This window comes from Equus przewalskii, chromosome 13, assembly GCF_037783145.1.
Source record: "Equus przewalskii isolate Varuska chromosome 13, EquPr2, whole genome shotgun sequence".
NCBI lineage: Eukaryota > Metazoa > Chordata > Mammalia > Perissodactyla > Equidae > Equus > Equus przewalskii.
Window position 1 is genome coordinate 36,788,179 of NC_091843.1, and position 25,153 is coordinate 36,813,331.

At 39.0% G+C, this 25,153-nt stretch overlaps 2 protein-coding genes across 16 annotated transcripts in view; one reads left to right on the forward strand and one right to left on the reverse strand.

Annotated features, from left to right (window-relative positions):
* The window catches only part of CTNNA1 (catenin alpha 1), a 313,987-nt gene that overhangs the window by 57,989 nt on the left and 230,845 nt on the right, over positions 1-25,153 (reverse strand). The gene's annotated exons all lie outside the window — the stretch shown is intronic.
* On the forward strand, positions 4,254-11,050 carry LRRTM2 (leucine rich repeat transmembrane neuronal 2). Its single transcript, XM_008520796.2, has 2 exons — positions 4,254-5,065; positions 5,411-11,050. Exons 1-2 carry the CDS (start codon positions 5,062-5,064, stop codon positions 6,955-6,957), a joined length of 1,551 nt encoding a protein of 516 aa, XP_008519018.1. The 5' UTR covers positions 4,254-5,061; the 3' UTR covers positions 6,958-11,050.

Sequence of the window (25,153 nt, forward strand, 5' to 3'; positions counted from 1 at the left end):
CTAGCCCGGCCAGCCCCCAACAGCAACAACTGCCAAAAAGCACATGCCTCCAAAACTAGGAGAAATCCCAACCTTTATAAGTTGCATCAAAAGAAACACAGCTCACCAACACTAGCGTCACCATCACTCCTTCCTACTGCTTTCTCAGTCATGTTTACTAACAAGAGAACAAAAGGACTTTTAAAAACCAAAATCAATGAAGGGCAGGAATGGGGACAAGGATTCAGTCAAAAATGGGGATACTAGACGCCTAATGGAGACAGTCTACTTTTTAAAAGGCCTTTGAAAGGAAAGATTCTCAGCAACACAGATACTTATTTACACTCAACAGTGGTTCCCTGTGATTGCACCAAGACTAAGAGCCTAGAATTTTTTTTTTAAGATTTTATTTTTCCTTTTTCTCCCCAAAGCCCCCCCAGTACATAGTTGTATGTTTTTAGTTGTGGGTCCTTCTAGTTGTGGCATGTGGGACACCGCTCAGCATGGCTTGATGAGCAGCGCCATGTCTGCGCCCAGGATCTGAAACAGCGAAACCCTGGGCCCCAGAAGCGGAGTGCACAAACTTAACTACTCAGCCACAGGGCCGGCCCTAAGAGCCTAGAATTCTGAATGCTCTCAGATCTTCTGGCTCTACCTGGGACTGTCAACCACTCTTTAGCCCATCTCCAACATGACAGATTGGTAAAGCCATCAATCTTTAAATATTCTATCTGCCTCGCTCAGATATGTTCTCTTTCTTGGGAGGACAACAAGCTAATATTTAATGCCAAACCCCAGTGGTTTTTCTTTTTTTTTTTTAATAGCATATCAAAAACTTAAAAGAACAGTCACATCTTTGCCTCCAAATACATGCATGTTTGAAAGCATGAACAACTCTAGGATTTACCATAATCTTCTCCCACCCTCTTTCACTCCTCCCTCCAAAAGAAAGCCAGTAGGCCCAAATATGTGGTTGCCAACTAAGAACCGTAAAAGGTTCTTACCAGGGGATACACTCAGACCCACAAAATCTAGGGGCTCTGCCCTAAAAACTGCTATCACTTTGTGATAAACACAAGAAGATCCTCCAAGTAGCCATCAAGACTGGCAGCAACAAGGCTGATCTAAATATACTTCTCCAGAGCACCTCTGGTGCTGGGGTATTACAATTTTTGGAGTTGGACATGATTAGGCAAAGAAACATTTGCCTTTCTGGCATAGGACAAAATAAAGCTTCCTCTCTACCTCACAAGACTAGAAAATTTCAGGTATATACCTGTACATCTGCTTCTCTAAGTGGGGAAAGTATTCTCCCTAATCAGCAATATATATTACAAGCAAACTTTCAGGTAGAGAAACGCAGTTAACTACAGCACCTAAACCCTGCCACTTGACTCACTTAATTTGCTTAAAACCATTTACAGAGAGGAGAGACGGGCTAGATTTTACTTCTCCTTTGGCTTGTCACGAACAACTAAAGCAGTGAAAATTGAAACAGATGATACAGATAGTACCTTCCAGAGGTTGTACTGCTACTTTAATTAAGTCAAAGGCATATGTATGCAGAATAAAGCTACTCTAAAATGAAACCAAGAAAAAGTTTAATTCAGAAAGAACATGGGTTTCTTTTTAGCCTTTTTGCCTAAAGAAAGATAAAGATCAACAAATGATACAAAATTCCATCAATGGGAACTGTGTACTCCACCAATTTTAAGACAAATACCATGTCTTCTTTGGTTCCACAGCCTGAACCTTTTCTCCTTTTTTAGGAAGATTAGCTCTGAGCTAACATTTGCCGCCAATACCTCCTTGTGCTGAGGAAGACTAGCCCTGAGCTAACATCCGTGCCCATCTTCCTCCACTTTATATGTGGGACACCTGCCAAAACATGGCCTGACAAGCGGTGCGTAGGTCCGCCCCTGGGATCCGGACCTGTGAAACCTGGCCCACCGAAGCAAAACATGTGAACTTGGCACTGCACCACCGGGTCAGGCCCTCCACAGCCTGAACCTTTTGAAACTAAAGGAGGGCAAGTGAGCAAGATGGTTGGTGACCTAGAAGGAGCTGTGTTCTCTGGATACTGTGATACAGCAAGCATTACTGCCCACTTCTCCTGATATGTCAAAAAAATAATTACTCTTGATTGCATTGGTGCTTCTCTGGGCAATCTTCCTTGCCCACAAATCTGTTATAATAGTACCGGGATAATGTAATTTAAGCCTTTTACACTTGCTAGTACAGAAACCAGTAGCTAAGCAGACTAGAGAGCAGAAAGGAACCAAGAGTCTAGGGAAAGGAGACGATTCTCCTAAATTTTCACATACAACTCATTCCTAATCGTGGTTGCTCTAATCCAATTGACTTTAATGCTTGTCTCCACGTGGAACTAAAGTGGTTTCTTCAGGGAAGAATTTAATCCAGCTGCTCCTGCCTGGCAAAGGTTTCTTTATCAGAGGGTGTCTGACTTAAATAAGGGTATTTACAGTACCCCAAGGGCTTCTTTTCCTTTAAAAAAATTACAAGAGACCACCCTTATCAGACTCTTCTCCTTGGAAATTCTGGGAGTAAGTTCCTGTAGAACAGTAACTCTGAAACTAAGGTCACAGACCCTGTAAGAATCTGATTAAACTTTATCCACAGAAAAATGCACAAGCAACAAAATTCTACAAGCTAGTCAATGGATCCATGTTAAGAACTTCTAGCCTATATAGAAACAATGGAAAAGATCAAGGTGAGTGGGAGGGTGACATCCTTGAGGTCTAAAATGAACTTTTCCTCCCTTCCTTAACCAGCAAGCAGGAAAAAGGCAGCAGTACTAGTGCAGGCTCTTTCCTGAGAATGCGGGCTTCCACTCATGGGCAACTTCAGCTTGGGGACTTCTCTTTGGCCTGGTGAAGCTGTCTTAGAACTGCACTGCAGTCCAAGACTCTGCGTGTCGAATCTTTCCTTCTTCTCTCCTTTCAGAGGTATCAGACCTCCCCTGTGGTCTGAAGACTCTACTGGCCCTCAGAGTATTCCTGTTGTTGTCCTCTCTCTTCCTTTATACTTCCCAGGCATTTTCTCCAATAAAACTCTTATACTTCTAATCCCATCTTGGGGTCTGCTTCTAGGAATCAAACTATATACCTGCAGCTGCTGCCATTTCCACAGCACCTTTACACAGAGCTCTGAGGAAGGGGGCTTGGAGTCTTCCAGTCCTCACTCCAGTACCACACTCCAACCCAGAAGCTATACCCTTTAGGACAGTGACTTCTTAGACTTGCCCAATGGATTGAAGCCCCTGGAAGCCAAAGGTCAAGGATGTTCTGGTTTCACAGACATCTTGGGTAGTTCTGAGATTTCTGCCTTTAGGTCTGAGGCAAGACCCACTAAGGATAAGAGCCACTGGTATGGGAGAAAATGGCAGGAAAGCCAAACCAATAAGGTAAGATGTATAAAGGGCCCTACCTTTGTTAGGCCTCAAAATGACCCTGACTCGTGCTAGAAATATCTTTCACCTTTATAGAACAGTAAACGTGAAGCTGTAAATTCATAACCAAGTTCTGAAAAGTGATGACACTATTCAACAGGGAGAAGATAGAGTCAGGTCAAGTAAAAACAACCAAAGCAAAAATCGTATTTCAAAGTATGAGTGACCTTTTGTGTTCACTAGAGAGATTCCAACAGTTAGTATGAGACTCAAAGTCACTTGTTAAGTGGCCAGTTGGAGCTATTAAGAGTGCAAATGCTTCATTTGAGAGCCACAATGCCCCAATCCCAGCATCAGGTGAGGCTTTCAGTTGAAGGAGCAGGTGAGATTCTGTGGTAAACACAAGGGATCATGTCAGAATCCAGACATGCTGTATCACTTCTCCTAAATCATTTCTGATCCACTGTTACTGCTTAGGGCATGCAGTAGTAAACGACTGTATCAAACTACCCTTTTCTCCTGGATCAAATCAGCATTATTTTTCAATCAGCATTGTGATAAAATATTGTTATAAAATAGGACAGAGAAGGAGAAATCTTTTTAATTAGAGTTCCCCTGAAATTCTCAGAGAGCAAAATAACCAAATGCTTTGTTTTGCAAGCTTTTTTTTTGGCCCTTTATTCTTGGTTTACATGTCAAGCTCTTAATGACAAAGAAGCCAAACCCACTTAGCTAGTTTATCAACACATCTAAAGCAAATCATAGTCATACTTCTATTTTAACGAAGCATGACAACGAGGTGATTGAGTAGCTTTCTAAACTACCAGAGCAGCAGGCACTACCTTGCATAGGCTGGCGTTAGATCAGCACTTCATAAATCATGCAGGCTCCTGCCCATTTAGATGATCTCTCTATGCAGAATCGGCAGTCTAATGCAGGCTCTCCCAAGCATTAAAAATCATCACTCTGCTAACCCAACTCACTGTTCAGATGGGTCTTCTTGAATGCAGCCTTTATTACAACCCCACTGCTGCTTGCTACACTGAAGGAATACCACGTTTTTAAGTCAGGAGTTCTTCTTTCTCGTTTTATTGTAATCAGGGGGTCTTACAACAACCCTGATACTGTTACAAAGCACGGTGCTTTATAACAGTAAAGCTTCTGGAAAACCCAAACAAAAGACACGTCATCTGGTGACGTCAGCCTATATACAGTTCTGTGTGGTCGCAGCACATAAGCAAATCCATTCTTGTGCCGTTTCTCGGAAAAGCTTTTCAGTAAATGCACTCATGCTGCTCCAGGAGCTCTTCTCTGCAACAAGCCGCCCATCTGCCATCAACAAGTTAAGACAGAGAGAACTAACGGCTGCGGAAAGGAGAGACTGAAGCTTTGATTAACCAGCTCAGCAGTTAGAGGAGGATGAAATTAATAACTTATATTCAAAACTGATTTGAGGGATCGGAGTGGTCACAGAAAATGAAACCAATGCTCTCGAAAGGAATATCCTAAGGAAGAAAACAACTCACCCTGGTGGATTCAATTTTACTCAGAAAGCCTGGGACACAGAAAACAGGAAACTGGTCAAAGGCTCCTGCATGTTAGAGCCTTTCACAGACTCACTGCGTTGAGTCTAACAACCGCGACTGAATGCAGCCTCCAATGTGCTCAGAAGAATGGGTAAGTCCACGCATTTATGTGTCTTGTACAGTCAGCAGGGAATCATGCTTTTAAAATAAGCCACTGAATTCATATTTTATGAGGGAAATCATTGTTACATTTTTGGATTTTGAGGTTTAGGTAAAAGCATATATTGCTGATGACAGGACATGTTTTATCTTCTTTCTTAATGGTTTAAGTTTTGTTCTAGTCATACTAACAAGGTTAGTATTTCTGCAGTAAATGAAAAATAAGTTATATGCAGTGAAATCTTGTGCCATAATGTTACGTTGTTTCTTTTAATAGCCCATACGTTCTGCTGAAAAATATCCTATCTTCTTGTTTTTTTTAAATTATATTCTGCAGGCTTACATTTCAAGTGGCCATTAGGGGCCCCTATGCTGGCAGCAATATATGCAATGAGTATGGTTTTAAAAATGCTGCCTGCCCTGGGTATGGCGTGTCCACCCAAATGCCGCTGTGAGAAGCTGCTCTTCTACTGCGACTCTCAGGGCTTCCACTCAGTGCCGAACGCCACAGACCAGGGCTCTCTGGGCCTGTCCCTGAGGCACAATCGCATCACAGAGCTCGAAAGGGACCAATTTGCCAGCTTCAGTCAACTTACCTGGCTCCACTTAGACCACAATCAAATTTCAACAGTAAAAGAAGATGCTTTTCAAGGACTATATAAACTTAAAGAATTAATCTTAAGTTCCAACAAAATATTTTACTTGCCAAACACAACCTTTACCCAACTGATTAACCTGCAAAATTTGGACCTGTCTTTTAATCAGCTGTCCTCTCTGCACCCAGAACTCTTCTATGGCCTTCGGAAGCTGCAGACCTTGCATTTACGGTCCAACTCCCTGCGGACTATCCCAGTACGCCTGTTCTGGGACTGTCGTAGTCTGGAGTTTCTGGATTTGAGCACAAACCGTTTGCGAAGTTTGGCTCGCAATGGATTTGCGGGATTAATCAAACTGAGAGAGCTTCACCTAGAGCACAACCAGCTGACGAAGATTAATTTTGCTCATTTCCTACGGCTAAGCAGTCTGCACACGCTCTTCTTACAATGGAACAAAATTAGCAACTTGACATGTGGGATGGAGTGGACCTGGGGCACTTTAGAAAAGCTAGACCTGACTGGAAATGAAATCAAAGCCATCGACCTGACAGTGTTTGAAACAATGCCTAATCTTAAAATACTCCTCATGGATAACAACAAGTTAAACAGCCTTGATTCCAAGATCTTGAACTCCCTGAGATCCCTCACAACCGTTGGCCTCTCTGGCAATCTGTGGGAATGCAGCCCTCGAATATGTGCTTTGGCCTCCTGGCTGGGCAGTTTCCAAGGTCGGTGGGAGCATTCCATCCTATGCCACAGCCCTGACCACACCCAAGGAGAGGATATACTAGATGCAGTCCATGGATTTCAGCTCTGCTGGAATTTATCAACCACTGTCACGGCCATGACTACAACTTATAAAGATCCAACCACTGAATACACAAAAAGAATAAGCTCATCAAGTTACCATGTGGGAGACAAAGAAATCCCAACAACTGCAGGCATGGCAGTTACTACTGAGGAACACTTTCCCGAACCAGACAATGCCATCTTCACTCAGCGGGTAATTACAGGAACAATGGCTTTATTGTTTTCTTTCTTTTTTATTATTTTTATAGTGTTCATCTCCAGGAAATGCTGCCCTCCCACTTTAAGAAGAATTAGGCAGTGTTCAATGATTCAGAACCACAGGCAGCTCCGATCCCAAACACGACTCCATATGTCAAACATGTCAGACCAAGGACCATATAATGAATATGAACCCACCCATGAAGGACCCTTCATCATCATTAATGGTTATGGACAGTGCAAGTGTCAGCAGCTGCCATACAAAGAATGTGAAGTATAATATCTACTCGTCATCAAAAATTACACCAGATAAGTAACCTATTTTACATAGTAGGGGCTAAATACATATCTAATTTTTACCAATGGTGACATTAAGCCTAATTTTCCAAACCAAGTCGAGACTTAAGTTTTTGAAGTGTTGAAGTATTTTTAATTTTTTTTAATGAAACCATATTTTAAGTGTTAAATGAAGCAATGCTCATGTTAATTTGCACTCTTGTTGGAAAGTCTAAAAATGCTTACTTCAAAATAAGACATTTCATGTATGTAATTATATACTAATCGTGTGTAAACATTTACACTAAGGTCTCCATATGCTATTTTTTCCTACTGAAAACAGTTTGAAAAGAAGCTACTGAGCAGAAAAAGATACGGATCAATACTTGTTTGATCATTGCTCTCCATCCCAAGTACCACAACTGGCTTGCTGCTTAAAAGGAGACTTAGCAAAGTTCTCTTGTATGATAATTTGGTATTTACCCAAATCTACAATTTACTGCCAGTGTGGGAAGTAGAATTTCATGTATGCTGAAGACTGGTAAATATTAAATGCTCTTCTTCCACAGTTTTTGCCTGGATTAGTAAATATCATCCAAGTCCACATCATGAAATCAGAACCATTTATGTAATTCTAATAAGCTGAGTGACTCTAATATATTCAAACAATGAATCCAAATGATTGTGAAAAGGTCTCACTACAATGAAATCAATACTAATAATTACACTGACTTTACATCATGTTATCTCTAGTTTGATTTATAATGGACATGATTTTTGTGGCATTTAGACAATTATTTTAAACTAGTATTAAATTACCACTTTACTAATTAGTTTACTAAATCCTACATTTACATTTATATGTGAAAGAAATTTAGAAATTATTTTGGAGAACAAGAGAGATTCAGTCAACTTAACAATCCTATGACCTGCTCTCTCTAGTTTGAAAGCACACACACACACCACACACACACTCTCTCCCCCCCCACCCTCACTCTTCCTCTCTCTTTACTGTCATGATCAAAGATGCCTTGACAAGAGGTTTAAACCTCTTTCTTCTGCCTTTTCCTGATCTTCAAAGCTCAAAAAGCCAAATTAAAAATAATTGGCTAGCCTGTTGCTAGGATATACTATAAAGGAACCACAAAAAAAAAATCACTTTCTAAATATTATGTGTTCAATTTTTACCTTTTAATAAAGATACATATTCACACTATAAGAGCAGTTCCTTATAAGTAAAGGGAACAACATATTACTGAGGCAAACCTTCTCGTGGTAGAACACTCTACATGTCTATGCAGCCACGCAGTGGTAACTTGAAGGTGGTGTGGAGGTGAGGGGATGCAAGGGAAATGCAGCATTTTGAAATCTGACTCTCAAAGAAACAGGTTAGCTGAAGTTAAAAGGCAGCCAAGAGTGAGGCAAACTGGTAACTGTACACAATCTGCATCAAACAGGGCAAGGCCCTGGGACCCGCAGCTGAAAAGGGGACTGTGGGAGTTCCCTGGTGTTAATATAAACATTCCATAATTAAAAAATGATAATCATGCCACATTTTTCATGCAGAAAAGAGCCACAAGTATTTTGTTTCTTCAATTATGATTTCTACGGAGAAACTATGACATATTTGGGATTTAGATGCAAGTTACCTATTCACACAAAATTTTTCCATTAACAAGGTTCCATGTACGTAGGAGCAAAAACCAGGAATTTAGATTACTGACTTGATTTTAAAAGGAGCATTTTTACAACTGACATTTACTGTATGTGAAAAAAGGCATAAATCCTTAGAGAAAACCACTACCATAAAAAAAAGTTATCTTTCCTTAATATGACCATTAACATGATATCCTTCATTCAAGGCATATTTTCTTCCCAGGATTGAACTGAAAAGATGTTAAGACTACAGTTTAACCCATGAGATTCAATCGTAATTTTTTCTTCTTTAATACTAAGAGAGGGGTGTCCACCTACATTTCAAAGAAAATGTGTCTCAGCAGAAAGCAGACAGGATCAGAAATTATGGTAAAAATGTCCTCTCTACATTTTTTAAGGTGGGTGGGTTAGTTTGGCAAAGTCTCAGCCCAGTCGAGTTCAGCTGATCTTGAGTGGTGAGCTTTTCATCTCGTGTTAAAACAGACCCTGGGCCTGCCTGGTACAGAAACTGATTTTACAGCATGGAGTGCAGCTCACTGCTTCCCTACAGAAGGGATGATCAGAAGCCCCCAACACAAATCAGAGCTCCACAAGCTAATCTTTACCCATTTATCAGGGTAACCATGGCCATTTGTCAGGGGACAGCTTTGTCACAACACAACTGTGTCCTAAATACACAAGATTCCTCTAGCCCTGAAGGATAAAAGAGGAGCATTTTCCAACATTTCAACCACAACGAAAATTAACTGAAACTGTGAGTAGAAGGTCGAGAAATATTGGCCGGGAATCCCCACATTAACCCTAAAGATTACAGTTAGTAAAATGGACCATCAATTGGTAAAATCCTTAATATACGTAGAAAAGTAAATTGGAAAAACAAGTCATTTAGTAATTTGGGGGAACAGCATAGCCAAGGCCACCAAGGCATACTTTTCGGTTGAAAAATAACTGATGTTTTTGGCCTCCATTTTTTTGGTAATGCTCTCCGAGAAAAACGAGTAACAGTGCCAAATAGCATTTTCCTTTTTAATTTAAAGTGTAAACTTCCCTTTTCAAGTGGAAAGGGAAGGCAGGCTTCTACTGAATTTTAGCCTATTTGTGTTTCAGTAGCAGCACAGGTTTGAAGATGAGGCCATTAGTCATATGTGCTCTCTTTACCAACTGGCTAGGGTGGAAGAGCATCACAGCTACACTGCAGATCCTGGTAGCACAATGGTAGGGCTTTTGTTTTTCAGAGTAGTTTTATCCTCTTCAAACTGCCCCCCCACCCTTTTTCTTCCATTTTCAAGGTGAGAGGAAAACGACCATTTAATCAAGAACAAAAAAATACATTAAATTTCTCTGAAAAAAGGAAAGCTAAAGAACGCTACAATACTGTACCCACCTAGAAACCAAGAGCTAGTTTGGAATTGTTTATATTCATTTCCGTAGCTTGCCAGGCATTTCAGTCACCTTTCTGAAATGAAAGCCGGCTGATAAATTTGCAAATCCAACACAACTCAGAGAATACCCACTGCCAACATCAAATAGCAAAGATACTAGTTTTTTAAGCCAAAAATCTGCACTAACACATGTAATTTCTTAATGTGCCTAAGTTAATTTCTGTACCAATTCAATGAATGGAATTGATTGAACTTCCCAACTCCACTAATTATTAAAATCCATCTGCTTATTCTAATGCTAGTCACCAAGAGCTAGACCCCATCTTTCTAATAAAAATGAGCCCTATGTAGCACTAGGTCTGAATCCTAACATTCAAAACAGGCATGTCGTTTTCTTAAGGCATACTTCCCACACAGCCATCAGTGAAAAAAGCTATAAATGTCCTGTTCTCTCTCTAAAGTGTCGATATCAATATGAAATTTTTAATGAATATTTTTAGAAGCTGAGTTACATGATCATTTTCCTAATAGAGCAATACAGTGACAAACCTATCTTAAAAGTCTGTTTGGGGACATGCTTTTCCTATCTTATGGTTAAAGTGCTTCAACCAGAAAAAGATAAAGATAAGGGTGATAAGGCTATCCATAGATAATGAAATATTTCTATTCCTAACCTAGGGCAAACCCATAGTACTTGAATAATTTAAGGCCAAAAAACAAATAGAAAATGACTGTTTAAGCTTTCATACTGCTATTGTAAACATCTGGAAACATCTGCTACTCCTTCAACTAACCTATTCTTCCTTGGTCATTTAAAAAAAAGTCTGATCTATGGAACGTTTGGTGAACCTTCCTATCAACACTGAGACTGGAAACTAAAAGTACAGTCCCAACACATTGTGTCAATCACCTTAAGAGCCATTTTTTTGGGGGGGTGGGAGGTGGGCAAGTGGGTTGGGGGTGGGAAGAAAATACTATTATACTGGGGGTCTGGGGGGGTGGTAACAAAGTGCAGTGTACAGGAAAGTTTTGTTATTAAAATTGTGTATACTGTAAAAAGTGAATGTCTTTTTTTTTTTAGCTTTTCCCTGGTAACCTATCAATTTTGACATGTGAAACTTGAAAAACCATTTGTGACAGATATAGAAACCTTAAATGAACAGTTGTTTTGTACCATGTTCTCTACAATGCCAAACGTGCCAGTTGAAACAAGGGCAGCTAATCATCACCTGTCTTCATTCAGAGACAGGCAAAACTAGGCTAAAAAGAAAGTAGAGGTAAAGTGCAGGGGCTGGCTAAAAAGGCACCATGCCAATTAACAGCAACCATGCAATAAGAAGCTGCTCTGTCACAAGCCTTAGCAAGCAGATAAGCAGCTGTCCATGGGGCTCACAGGGCCTGGGGTTGGCTGCTGTCCCTTCACCCTCCCTGACAGCAGACTGCCACCACAGCCTGGGGAGCTTCAAAAAGGCACTCGATTTCCTATACCCAGCAAACAGCAACTTGGCCTCTACCTCAAAGGTCCACTGGGGTAAATCTTCACTCCTGGGAGGGAGGGTCCACAGGTGCTGACCATGCTGAAATCTCTAGGATCCCTACATGACCTACTCTACTCCAGATGCCAGTAAGTACGGATAGGGGGAAAGGAAGGGAAAATTTTTAAATAGTGTCCCTCACTTGGCATAAACATCCCCAGGACAGGATGCTAAGCCTGGGCAGCAGTGGGGGCAGAAACTGCCCTGGCCTCGAGCAATTGACTGCCAGGAGTCTGCCATACTCGCCAGGATGCACTTACTGCTTGCCCACAGCAGTGCAGCAGGACCAGAAAGGTAGGAAGAAACAAGGCTACCTCTTTCCCCTACACCCAAGAACGGGGGAATCAGAGAGGCTTAGAGAGCTCTCACACCAGGAATCTCAGTAGTAACTAGGGCAGAGGCAGGAGCACAACGCAAAATTTTACTGTCAAACTCACCCAGTGTGCACTAGAGGGCATAGGTGATGGCTGGTTTCAAATTGCATAAAGGAACGAATTCCCATACTTTATGGAGTTAAAAGCAGAGCTTATTAACATAATTCTCATATATTTTAATCTTGAAAATCCCATGTAAAGCTACATCTGATTTCTTTATCAGTTATTTTAATTAGTTTTGCCGCCTGTATGCCACAGCATTCTCAGGTTCCCACTCAAATTTATAATAGATTTCTTCAAGGTTTGTTTAAAGAGATTTTTTTCTTTCTTTAAATATATCTAACCAGCTGGGTACTCAAGTCTCCCTCAGAAAGACAAAATGTACTACAAATTGTCTTTTACAAAGAGAGAAGGCAAAAAGAGGTGAAAATCACAGCTATTCCAAACATGTCTCCTTAGCATGAGTTCCTCCTCATTAACCAATGTTTTGGGAACACTCTTAAGAGACAGATGTTGAGCATCCCCTTCCCCTATCCGAAGGGGACATTAAGGAGTAAGAAATCTCCAAAGGCAAGTGCAATGAGGCATCCTATCCTGCAAAGCCCACAAACTGAATATACCATCCCTTTATACACAAGGCTCCATGGCCTCCAACTCAGGACCTCTCGCTAGAAACCCAACATGAAGGAGTGTCTGTAAATGACAACTCCAAAGGCAGGGAGCCAATGGCTCCACTACCACCCAAAGAAGGAAGATTCTTCTTTCACCTGGGAACCAGATTTTAAAATTGGAGCCCCAGAGACAATTCCCAAAGCCTTTTTACAACTTTCATCAATTGACTTTGGTCAAGAACCATAGTGAAGAGATGTACAAATGTTATAACTTTACTGAAAATCCATTCACATATATATTATATGTACTATATATGTGTGTATATATCCTTGTTTCATAAACACACACACACACACACACACAATCTCCAGGTTGCTTTTTCTAAAAAAAATCATTACACAAAAACTCTATAGCCTTTTATATTAGCCTACCTGTTTCATCATCATGAGAACAAAAAACGTCCTCTTGTAATAAACAAAAACATTTCCCATGGTCTAGCTGCCAAATACACAGAAGGCAACTGCTCAGCACCTAAAACCTCTGAAAACAATGTATTTATCATTTTCACATAATCTACTTCTATAAAGTCAAGGAAACTCAGCATATGTATTCATATGCACAGTATGGCTGAAATAAGGATATAAAAAGGTAGAAAGCAGGGATTCTTAACTTTAAGGATCCAGGATATGCTTCATAGGATGCAAGGGCATCTTTAAATTAAAATGCAAATTGTGTGTGAATCTTCTGATTTCACCAGATCCTAAACGGTTTTGATAACTCACAAAAAGGCTTCAGTAGAGCAATGAAACAGTTATTTCTAGCATACACCAATCTGACCTTAATCTTCCTGGTGGCCAAAGCAAAGAACAAAATCAACAACTTTAATCTGATAAAGGAAGCACATTGGTTTGTTTGGGGGGAAAGATAATTCTTTCATCTGATAAAGGAAGCATACTAGTTTATTTGAGGGAAGAGACACTTAAGTGCAAAAGTGTGAATTATTTATAAAATAGAGGCAGCTGTTGGAACAATAAGGAAACACATCAGACAGTATCTCCAAGGAAGTTTTAGAGAACAAGTAGACTTGTTCTTCATGTGAACCCTTGAAAAAGCTAAGAGTAAGGAGTCTACACAAGCATGATACATGCTTTCTGGTGATTTAAACTTTAGTAACCCAAGACTGAAGCTTATAAAGTCACCAAGAATGGATGTGCACCTACATGGAAGAGCAGTTCATGTTTCCTCTTTATCACATCACTGAGACCCAAACTATAGTGTCCCGTCACATAAGGGACCCAGTAAATACCTACTCCATTACGTTACAAATCTTCTAGACTAGGAGTACAATTTAATATTAAAAAATCTTCCATTACATCACAAACGATGAGAAGCACATTTCATGCATCATCTCGAGTTGTGCTGATGATAACCATAAACTTTCGCCTTGGCTAAGAGTCTGTAAGATGATAACTCATTTCCTAAGTAAGAACACACTCTAAAAAGATAAAGCATTCACTGGTCTGAATAACTGTCAGAAATTTAAACGTCTCTTTAAAATTTAAAACTCATTCTATATGCCATTAGAAAAACCACCTAGACTGCAACAAGAGCAAATAGCACAGTGATTTAGGGACCTGCTCCACACTTGGGCCTGTGACACCGGACAAGTCCTTCAATCTCACTGTGCCTTGGGCCACTCACCCCTAGCATGGAATTAATAGCAGTAACAATCATATGGGAATTTAATACATGTAAACCACTGAGAACAGGATAGCACACAGCAAATGTCAATAAATATTTGCTATTTTTAATAGCAATATGTGGAGAACTAGATGTGACAGATCCATCAAGTAGAGAACATAACCACATTAAAGACATGTCAGACTTCTGTTTTGTTCCCTGAAACTAACTACTTTCTAATCTTACTTTCCTCGGTAAGTTAATATATAGTACCCAAAACGAAGATTGATAATTAGTGAGAGCTTTTAATAAGCCAATAATTTGGATACACTTTTTATTTCTAATATTGATATAAAACTGACCATATTATCTCATAATCAAGTAATCTGCTTTATAAAATGTATTATAATATTAGACATGACATTACTCTGGTTTGGCTTTATGACTCAAGGCTAAATTTCACAAGATTTAGAATCCCTAATTCCAAAATTCCTTTCAGGTAAGGTGGTCACTTGAAATCAAGTAATATCTCTTTTCCTTGTTCAATAAAATCATATAGGACAACATATACTATCCATTATCATAAATGGATACTACTCTTCAAAAGAAATAAGAAATAATTTCATTGACATCTCAGCTTCTGGTAATTTTATTTTAGGACAAAATATATGGCTGAAAACTACAGATCACTATTATGTTCATTTTTTTGCTTAGAAAAAAATGTACTTCAAGTCTACCACATCTAATTTAGGAAGCAACCCATCAAATTGTGGCAGATTTGATTCCTAGGCAGATCTGCCAGAATTACTGAGGTAATGAGCAGGGAAGGTACAAGAATTTAAAAGCACAAAGATAACCCATCAGTCCAGTGCACACAGGAGGGAATGTTTCGTGACTGTTGGATAGTGATCCTCCATATTACCAAAATCTCTATTAAATATAAAGCTTGATCAGAATTAACCTGTCTGAATGAATACACACATTGGGTCTTACCAGAACTTGCAGTTCTTACGACCCGGATTTCTCAAGCCAAGAATTTCTTTCTTGACATTATCTTTCTAAGATCATGATGCAATTTATCTAACAAGGAAATCACCTTATCTCCTCCTTTATCCTCACCTTTTCTTCACTTTCCCTTATCTCTTAACCCTGGGCTTGCTCTCTTTCTTCATTTACCAGCACATAAACAAGCTTTTCACATACCTCCTTCTCTTCATGGCTCCCAAAATTCCAAGGATAACCACCTTATTGAGGGGAAACCATTCAGTTGCAGTATCTCCACTGCTGAGCACCCACCTTCTAAAGAATATCTATGATTTAAAAAATACTCCTCAACATCACAAAACTAAGTGCCTATCAGCTACAAACTGATCCACACAATTGGGGAAATATTACTAAAAACACAATCACTCATCTGATTGTCTTCTCAGTCTACCCTCGCCTTAATGTATAGATTCAAGTATCAAATAATGTTTACTCACTTTGCTTTTACTTTCAAAGGTCAGGAATACCAGCCATTTAAGAACAGTACCCTTTTTGCTTTTAATAATTAGCACTCACTACAGCTCTCTGACCAAATAAAATAATCAACACCCTTCACATCTTTAACATGAATAGCGATTTTGCTGGTTTTATTTGGGGGTAGGGAATGTGTCTTGGGGCGTAGAGGACATGGTTGTGAAAATTTCAGAAATGTAGAATTCTTGGGGTAATGACAGGCAGTAATCCTTTCCTCAGCTATGTCCTGAAATTTCATACCAATTTTGTCAGGATTCCATAGAACTGGTCACAAAAACACTGACTTTTCATGTGAAAGTATATTCTGCCACAGTGTTTTCTCCAAACAGAGAAAAAGACATGAGCTTCGGGCACTGGTAATTATTCCAAGCTAGCACTGCCACACGTGGCATACACAAAGAACTGTGTTCAGAAGTGACCCTGACAGTGCTACTTTTCTCTGATCAACCTCCCTAATTTCCCCTTGAAATTCACCAGGAGAAAAATGGCAGTGAGAAAGAAAGGAAAAAGAATCTACTGCCCTCAGCACACTCCTGTAGGCATCTGGGACAATGCTACGTCACCACATCTTCCTCTTTTCTCCTGACAATCCCTTCAGGCCAGTGTGTGCAAAACTCCTCTCTGACACTCACTATCAACTTCCAACAACTAGAGCCCATTTTATGATTGTGTTAAAACTGCCCGTCTAAGACTCTATATGAAAACCTAATAGCAGATGGTCAGGAATTTTCTTCCTTTTGATGCAGCATTCCTGAAGTGTCAAGACATTACAGTGCGTAAGCGATATCATCATCCAGACACTCAATTTGTGCTAGCTTAGAATTAGATGTGAGATGAATTACAAATAGAATGTGAAGAGCTGGACAAACTGTAAAAGAGTTTATCTAAAGTTTAGTTGACATTCCCAAGAAATACATCGCCATAAATTATTACAAAAATTATTAAACAAATATATTTATGTTTACAACACAAATCTACTGGCCTTCCAAAAAGATAATCAATATATTTTGAAGATCTAACCTTCTAAATATTTTAAGTCTATTTTAAATATGCACTCCTCCAGGCCAGCCCAGTGGTGCAGCAGTTAAGTGCGCACATTTCGCTTCGGCGGCCCAGAGTTTGCCGGTTTGGATCCCAGGTGAGGACATGGCACCGCTTGGCAAGCCATGCTATGACAGGCGTCCCACCTATAAAATAGAGGAAGATGGGCACGGATGTTAACTCAGGGCCAGTCTTCCTCAGCAAAAAGAGGAGGACTGGCAGCAGATGTTAGCTCAGGGCTAATCTCCCATAAATAAATAAATACGTACTCCTCAGTTCAAACTGGGGGTCGAGGTTGGGGCGCCACGCACTGGGGATTAGATAAAACCTATGAAAAGCTAGACGCTTTATCATGGTGTTATTAACTAGCATTTTAACAAAGTGAATTCTAAGACCTGATATCAACTGAGATTAAGAACACAAGAGATGGCACTGATTGGGAAGGGGAAGGATGGGAAAGATTAAGATTCAGTTTTTGATACGTTAGAATTGAAATGTTTATTAGGCATTAACGTAGAGATGACAAGTCCAGGTTAAAGATTTAGGCTGAAAATATAAACTTTGAAGTCATCATCAATGAATAGAGGTATTTACAGTCACGAGACAATGAGATCACCAAGGGACTGAGTGCAGATGGAGAAGAGACTCACAGAACCACAGTTTTCTCCGACACCAGTTTGAGGAATCTTTAAACAATATCTATCAAATGGCAGTCAACAAAAAAAGGATGGGTTTCAAGAGCAGCATCCCCTCAACATCAAAGCCACTTAAGCAAAGCATGTTCTATTGGAAACCTAATGGGAATAAGGTCAGTTTAATTCATGAAAATAAACTGAAACATTACATATCAAAAATTGTTATCAATTAAGGATCTGTACACACACCACTTTAGGAAGTGAGAATGATGGCTACCATAAGAAGTCCGTCATTCATCATACTTCTGAGTATGTTCTCAGTAGGTGCTGAAGATAGCCCTGCCCTCAATGAGGTCAGTATATTAAACTAATGAACCAATGAGAAATGATGAAAAGTCAGTAAAGCATGTTTTAATTTGGGGGAAAATGTATAGTTCATATACTTGGAACGACAAGATGGCCACATATTCAATAAAAAGATAACTATATAATTTTCTCTATCTTGACAGAAGTCTAGATTACAAAGTGTGTGGATTTATCAAAACTCATCAAATAGTACAGTTAAAGTTTGTACATTTCATTGTTTTAAATTAATCATAAAAAGACTGAACCCTAGTTAATGACACGCATGGCACACTGTTTAGAGGTGAAGTATACAAGTGTCTGCAATTGACTGAAATACACCAAAACAATCAGATAGATACAGGGATGGATAAATACATGATAAAGCAAACACAACAAAATGTTAATCATAGAATCTAGGAAATAGGTGTATACATATGGGTGTTCATTGTACAATACTTTCAGTTTCTCTGTATGCATGAAAATTTTTATAATAAAATGTTGAGAGGAAAGGAAAAAATATAATTACAATTGTAATTTGTGGTATTGGCAATCTAACACACTATTCCTCTCAACTAGACCCGCAGTGTTGCATGGTGGTTAAGAGCCTGGACTCTGGAGCCAGCCTGGGTGCAAAGTGTAGCACTTCCAGGCACTTACTACCTGTGAGACCTTGAACAAATCATTTAACCTGTGTGTTTTAACAGTACCAAACTCATGCTCTGAAGATTAAATGAGAATGTGTGTAAAGCACTTAGAACAATTCCTGGCACACTGTAACCACTTAAGTGTGAGCTGTTTTATTATTATTAATAATAAATATTTTTAAATAATTTAACAAGTATTTGTTTGAGTTCCATTCACTCTAGTAAATAATCTACCCCCTTTTCCCGTCTTAATCATGTACTCTTAAAATTTTTTAAGATAAAGTTTTAAACTTTTTAAAAATTTCTGACTCCCTAATGTAGTGCAAATATTAAACAGAAATGCAAGACCACAGTGTAGGGACAATCTGTTGATTTTACTCCCTCACATATTACAAAAGAATCTTCTTATAAAGTTTAATTTGTTAGTTTCGTATATAAGACGTTCATTAATGGCTTCACTGTTAGAAACCTCACTGGAACTGCTATTTTTGTTAAAAAGTATGTGGTATGGCTGCCAATACAATTTTAATAAAAGCCCCAAACCATTTTCTACCTCCCATCTTAATAACAGAAAGTGAAAATGAAAAATGACATCTTAAGGGTTACACTTCACAATAGCAACAAGTTTCAGAATTTCAGAATCATTTCATTCCCTACCCAAATTTAACTCTATCATGTCTTTAGTTCCCTCTCCATGATCAAATGTCTCAAATAAGAACACATTTCTTTTCTTTCCACAGTTTCATCATAATCAAGACTAGCTGATAAATTTCTCTACTTTGGGGCCGGCTTCGTGGCTGAGTGGTTAAGTTCACACGCTCCACTGCGGTGGCCCAGGGTTCAGATCCTGGGCGCAGACATGGCACCACTCATCAGGCCACGTTGAGGCAGCATCCCACATGCCACAACTAGAAGGACCTGCAACTAAGATATACAACTGTGTACAGGGGGGGTTTGAGGAGATAAAGCAGAAAAAAAAAAAATGATAGTTTAAAAAAAAAATTTCTCCACTTAGGCAAACTACTAAAATTATCAGATGTCCAGACCTTTTCCACAGACTTAAGACGTCTACATTAAGTCTGATTTAACCAAAGTAGGGAAAAACTGAAATGGGAAGAACCTATCAGAAACCAACTCTTATTGCTTTTTCCAGCTCTTTTTACAAGAAGAAAAGGGACATGCTTTCCCCTCTGCTAAGACAGAGTAGAGACCTTGTCTCACTCATCAAACTATCCTATGGAAGTGTGGGTTCCCTGCACACCTCCAAGCAAGTGTCTGCAACTAAGAACCACTGGGAAAAGAATACTCTAAGCTTAAAAAAAAAAAAGAAAGAAAGAAAGAAAAACTCAACAAGGTACAAATTTTTAGGAAACAGGCAGGAAAAAAACGTCTTACCCAGTACGTATTGGATTTTCTGTCATTGCTATTAAAGGGCTTCCAGTGATGAATCTACTTTCCCACACTCACAGTATACAACAATCCTTATAGAGAGAGCTGGCTACATATTATATAACCAAACTAGCTTGCTTGGTTAAAATATGAAAACTAAAAGTCCAGGCATGGGTTTGAATTTTGTTTTGCTCTTCACATTCTAAACCCCAATGTTTTTTCTCTGTGAAACTAAAAAGATCTATCAAAGGTTACAGCTGGTACTCAAAATCGTGAGGGGGTCAGTGAAAATGCACTGCCAGTTCTGGGGAGAAATCACTCAGAGTCTATATCCGATGGAGTAAGAAATAGTTTTACATTTAGGATGACATTATTATATAAGCCATCATTACCCCTTCTAACAAATTGTGTCTACATAGGATAAGGAAGAATAAGATGACATCACAATAAATTAGCCCCCCCAAAAAAGAACAAAGAAACTGAAAAAAAAAAAAAAAGTCTACAGAAAGGTTTAGGGGGAATTTTTTTTCTAATAGAGAGACCTAGTGGATCAAATCAATTCTGCCCTTAAAATCCTTTATTTTATTTTCACTGTATCACAAAATGTCTACATTTTACACTATTGCAGTCAGAGGAGTTTGTCAAACTGTTCTTCCCTCCTCTTCTTTTCCCACTTAAGTCTCTCTTCAGTGATAACCGGTGGCCCACTCATTGAGCCTTTCGTTCTGTCTTTCCTTACCTGGGAGCTCTCAAGCATTTACACTTTTCACTTAAATCTATGTAAGAGAGTGTGTGTATAGGCACAAGTTCATGTGTTCAGTTGGGGGAAAATGGAAGCAAAAAGACATTGATCAAGACAAAATAGCCTCTATCTCAAAGAGAAAGCCATTATATAGCTTATTTCTTGTCGAAGATTTTTTTTTTTTTTTAACTTTGGCTCTTCCCTCTCATTTCAAGTCTTGTACTGCCCGTTTTTACTTGATTAAAAAAAGAACCTCTCACTTGATTACACGTAGAGTCACATTCAGTGCTTATATTCAGGAACTTGTATATCCATAAATAAATTGCAGATATCCACACAAATTTTGCAGATGTGGGTAAAAATGAAAACAAAATAAATATTCTTAAAACTATTTAAAAGAGTATAGAAATCCTCCAGATGTGATGTCAATGAGAACTGTGAAAGGGAGGTCTACCACAGAAAGCTGCAAAGGAAAGGCTCTGAAAACCTTCACTAAGCCAGCTCCACGATGGGGCTTCTTCATCCGTGCATCCAGGTCAAATGAACTTTGATCCAAAACTATTAAAATGGCCGTGTGAAAAGAATTCTTATAAAACCTAAAAGCTCAAGGTGAGGCAATTAATTACTACCCTGTATTCAACCATGACATTTTTACAAAGGGATCTGTATTTGAAATATGTCCATTTGTATGAAACTCTCATTTGAAATGTGAAAAATCCTTCCTAGAACCATCAGGTTTACAGATTTTTCTCTCTTTTTGTACTACTTTTGCCTGTTTCATAAACACACACAGCCACAACATATTCCTTTTGGATACTTCTGTTCAATTCTCAAATAAGAACTAGAAAACACGCTTTGGTTGTTGAAGTGTGTTAAACAGGCATGGAGGAATTAAGATTTCCCTTCTGAAGGGTAACCACTAACGAAAGCTTCTAAGACTCAAGCAGTAGCTATTACTGTTAGTAATTCCTGACTTAATAAAACAAATTGAGCACACAGTTAGTAAATGCAGGAAATGTTTTATCATTCACCTATAAGCATTTCTAAGGCCAAAAAGAAAAATAAAATCTGTTAGTGTTGAAACACAACTTAAGTTCAGACCAACTTCTCAATTTAAATATTTGCTAGTTTATGGGGCTGGCCCCGTGGCCAAGTGGTTAAGTTTGCGTGCTCCGCTGCAGGCAGCCCAGTGTTTCGTTGGTTCAAATCCTGGGCACGGACATGGCACTGCTCATCAAACCACACTGAGGCAGCGTCCCACATGCCACAACTAGAAGGACCCACAACAAAGAATATGCAACTATGCACCAGGGGGCTTTGGGGAGAAAAAGGAAAAAAGTAAAATAAAATCTAAAATAAATAAATAAATAAATATTTGCTAGTTTAACTTAATATGTGACAAAGTGGTATTTCAATTCAGTAGGGGAAAAAAGATAATTTAATAAATAGTATATCCACACAGAATTCGAAATATATTATGATGTATATCCGAAAATAAACAAATAAATGAAGGAAATAAAATAAATGAATAAAATAAAATAAAATAGTATACACATCATTATCCAGTTGGAAGAAATATGAAGATGCAGCACTTATCTTACACCAGGCAGATGCAAGACTGTGATGAGTTTATTTTGTGTCAATTTAGCTAAGCTGGAACTACATCTCTCAGAATTCCCTTCCCTGCATAGTTCCAGGGTTAGCCTGGACCACATGAGACATCCTCATACGAGATTTGGAAGGTGGAAATGAAGCAGCAACCATCTTTCTTATACTGGGAAGGTCGGTGCAGGTACAAGGTGCTATTACAGGTCACACATGTTGTCACTTTTCTGCTGGTTCACTTTGTTAGCATGGGGCAGCAACCAAGACCACAGCTCCTACAGGATTTTCTCCTTCAGCTTTTCTGACTTCTGAATCAGGTACATATTTAAATCTGTGATAAGGGTGGCATCTTCTTCAGGAAACCTCTATCATTGGAGTTGGAGGCTTGGATATAGCGAGAGGCCGACACGAGTTCCAGACTGTCTTCATGGAGTCCAGCTCATGTTCCAGGGTGACCCTGCTTCACATGTGCCATCTTCTCTTACTGACTGCATGCCCTACTAACTTCTGGCTCCAGCACCAGACACAAAAGCAACAGCCTCATATAAACTGCTTAGTCTGCTCCCATGGTTAATGTCAAGTCCCTATAATAAATCCCTTATAGATCTTTCATAGTTGCTCTGCCTATGTAATTGAACCTTGATTGACACAAAGACGTATGTGTGTGTAAATAATCTAAGGTGGGGAAGGCATTTTTATCCAAAATAGGAAATCCCCTAGCCATGAAACAAAGGATAAGCACAGATACACGAAAATAAAAATAAAACTTTGATATGGTAAAAAGAAAAAGAAAGCTAGATGCAATGTCGAAAGACAAATGACAGATTTAGAAAAAATAATGCAGACGGCAGACATTAGATTAATGGCTATAACATACAAAGAGCTCCAGCAAAGAAAAAAACACACAAGCCATTAGAAAAATGGGTACAGGATATGAATAGGCAGTTCACAGAAGAGCAAATCCAATGACATAGAAGTATATAAAAAGATTATTTAAATTCAAAAGTGGTCAGGGAAATGCAAATTATTAAAGTAATAATGAGCTATTACTTCATATTTAACAGTTTAGAAAAAATAAAGTAAGTAACACGTACTGTTAGAGAAGATGTGAAGAAAAGGCTATTTTCTTACATTGGTGGTACAACTGCAACTAGTTTAGCCTTTTTTGGAAAATAATCTACCAACATCCATTCAAATAAAAATATGTATGTACCATTCAACACAGTAATTTCAGAGAAATAAAATCAAGAATCCATCTCACAGAAATAAAGCATCAAACACAAGGTTCTGCAACACTGTTGATGGTGCTTAAAAAAATCTTTATAGTAAATGCTTGCAAGAAGAGGGGAGCCGTTAAATAATTTATGGTATATCCATACCATGAAATATTATTCAGCAATTAAAGGAATGAATTAGAGGTAAACAAGAAGACTTGAAAGGATTTCCATGAGGTATTGCTGAACAATAAGACACAGGTTTATAAACAATGATCCCATTTTGATCAAGCAAACACCTATGCAAAAAAAAAATCTACATCGGCGGTGGGGAAGTGGAGATTGGAGATCTATTATATAAGCAGAGAAAAATATGGAGATATTCATGCTAGACTGCTCACACTGGTTCTTTGGAAGAGGAAGATGTGAGATGGGGAGTGATCTGAGTGGAAGGAGGGAGGAGAGGGGAAAAGGGGGAAATAAGAGAACCCAGAATGGGTATACAGATCCCATTTATGGAAGATCTGTGTATGTGTATAAATTTAAAAAGAGGATTATCTTTGCTTTATACATTTTTATATTGTATAGTTGCACTTGTTAAAAGTGAAGCCTAATTTCTTAGGATTATAGCATTTAAAAAGACAAACAGGCTCTAGGAAGGAACTACAATTGAACTACAGTAGTCATCAGATTCACTGGATCTTGGAAAGGAAGTGAAAACCACGTAAAAAGAGGGGAAAAAACGCAGACAATAGAAGAAGAATGAAGACAGTGGAAAAGAGGATATACAGTGGAGAAGAGGCTGGAATCACTGTCCCAGGATACTGCCCAAGAAAGAGGTAAAAGGAAGTATCTCCCTGAGCTGAGCCTGGAAGAAGCAAATGTTGATATGGGTGGAGAGGATTTGGCTATTGGCCCACAGCCTCACAGGCAAGGCTCACAGTTGTGGGAATGCACTGAGAGACTGTTAAAAATATTGAGATATCACACACACACATACCCCCTCCATTGCTTAAAAGGTCAATGTCCAGCCCAGCAGAAGGCTCCAGAATCCTGCTCTAGCAAGATAGCACTACTGACCGGATAGCACTCATATGAACCAGATGGACACATACTGAATATCTCCCCTGCTTAGAGGGAGAAATCATCCATCCCCACAATGATGCCATCATAGTCCACCTTTACCCACAGGCAATGTAGCATCATTTCCCATGATGATCAGCTGCCATGATCAACTGACTACCTCCAGAAGATGTGAGGCCAAAGGCCCCAGAAGCCCTGGGGTCAGAGATCAGGCACAATAATGCCCACCAGGATGGGAAGAAAGGCTCAGTAAGATAGGAGCCCAATAAAGAAAACAAAGAAGGCAATGTGGGTTCTCCTCTCCCAATTATCCATGATATGCTCCAGACAGAACCTCTTGTGGAATTATCCTAAACTTCCAAGGCATATATCAGTGGTAACATTAGACTGCATATTTTCTACTGGTACAAGGCAAAGAGTACTTTCTGTTTGTTTGTTTATTTATTGAACAGTCAGTCAGTCTTTCCTCCTAGAGCATAGCATGCCAGTTTTTACCATGGCTTTAGTTAATGCTCAATATCCCCTAAATTGAATGTAAAAACCCTTTGTGCATGGCTAAAGTTAAAGGTCCAGTATTAGAAAGCAGAAAGTAATATCAGTCACCAAAAAAGCCTTATTAGATAGGTTTTTTTTTTTAATTTAATTTTTCTAGTGGTAATATGCAAATTTTAAATCTGTAGAGGTATCACCTTTTGGGTTCTAATACCAGAAAGCATCACTCAAAGTTAAAATAGAACAAACGAAG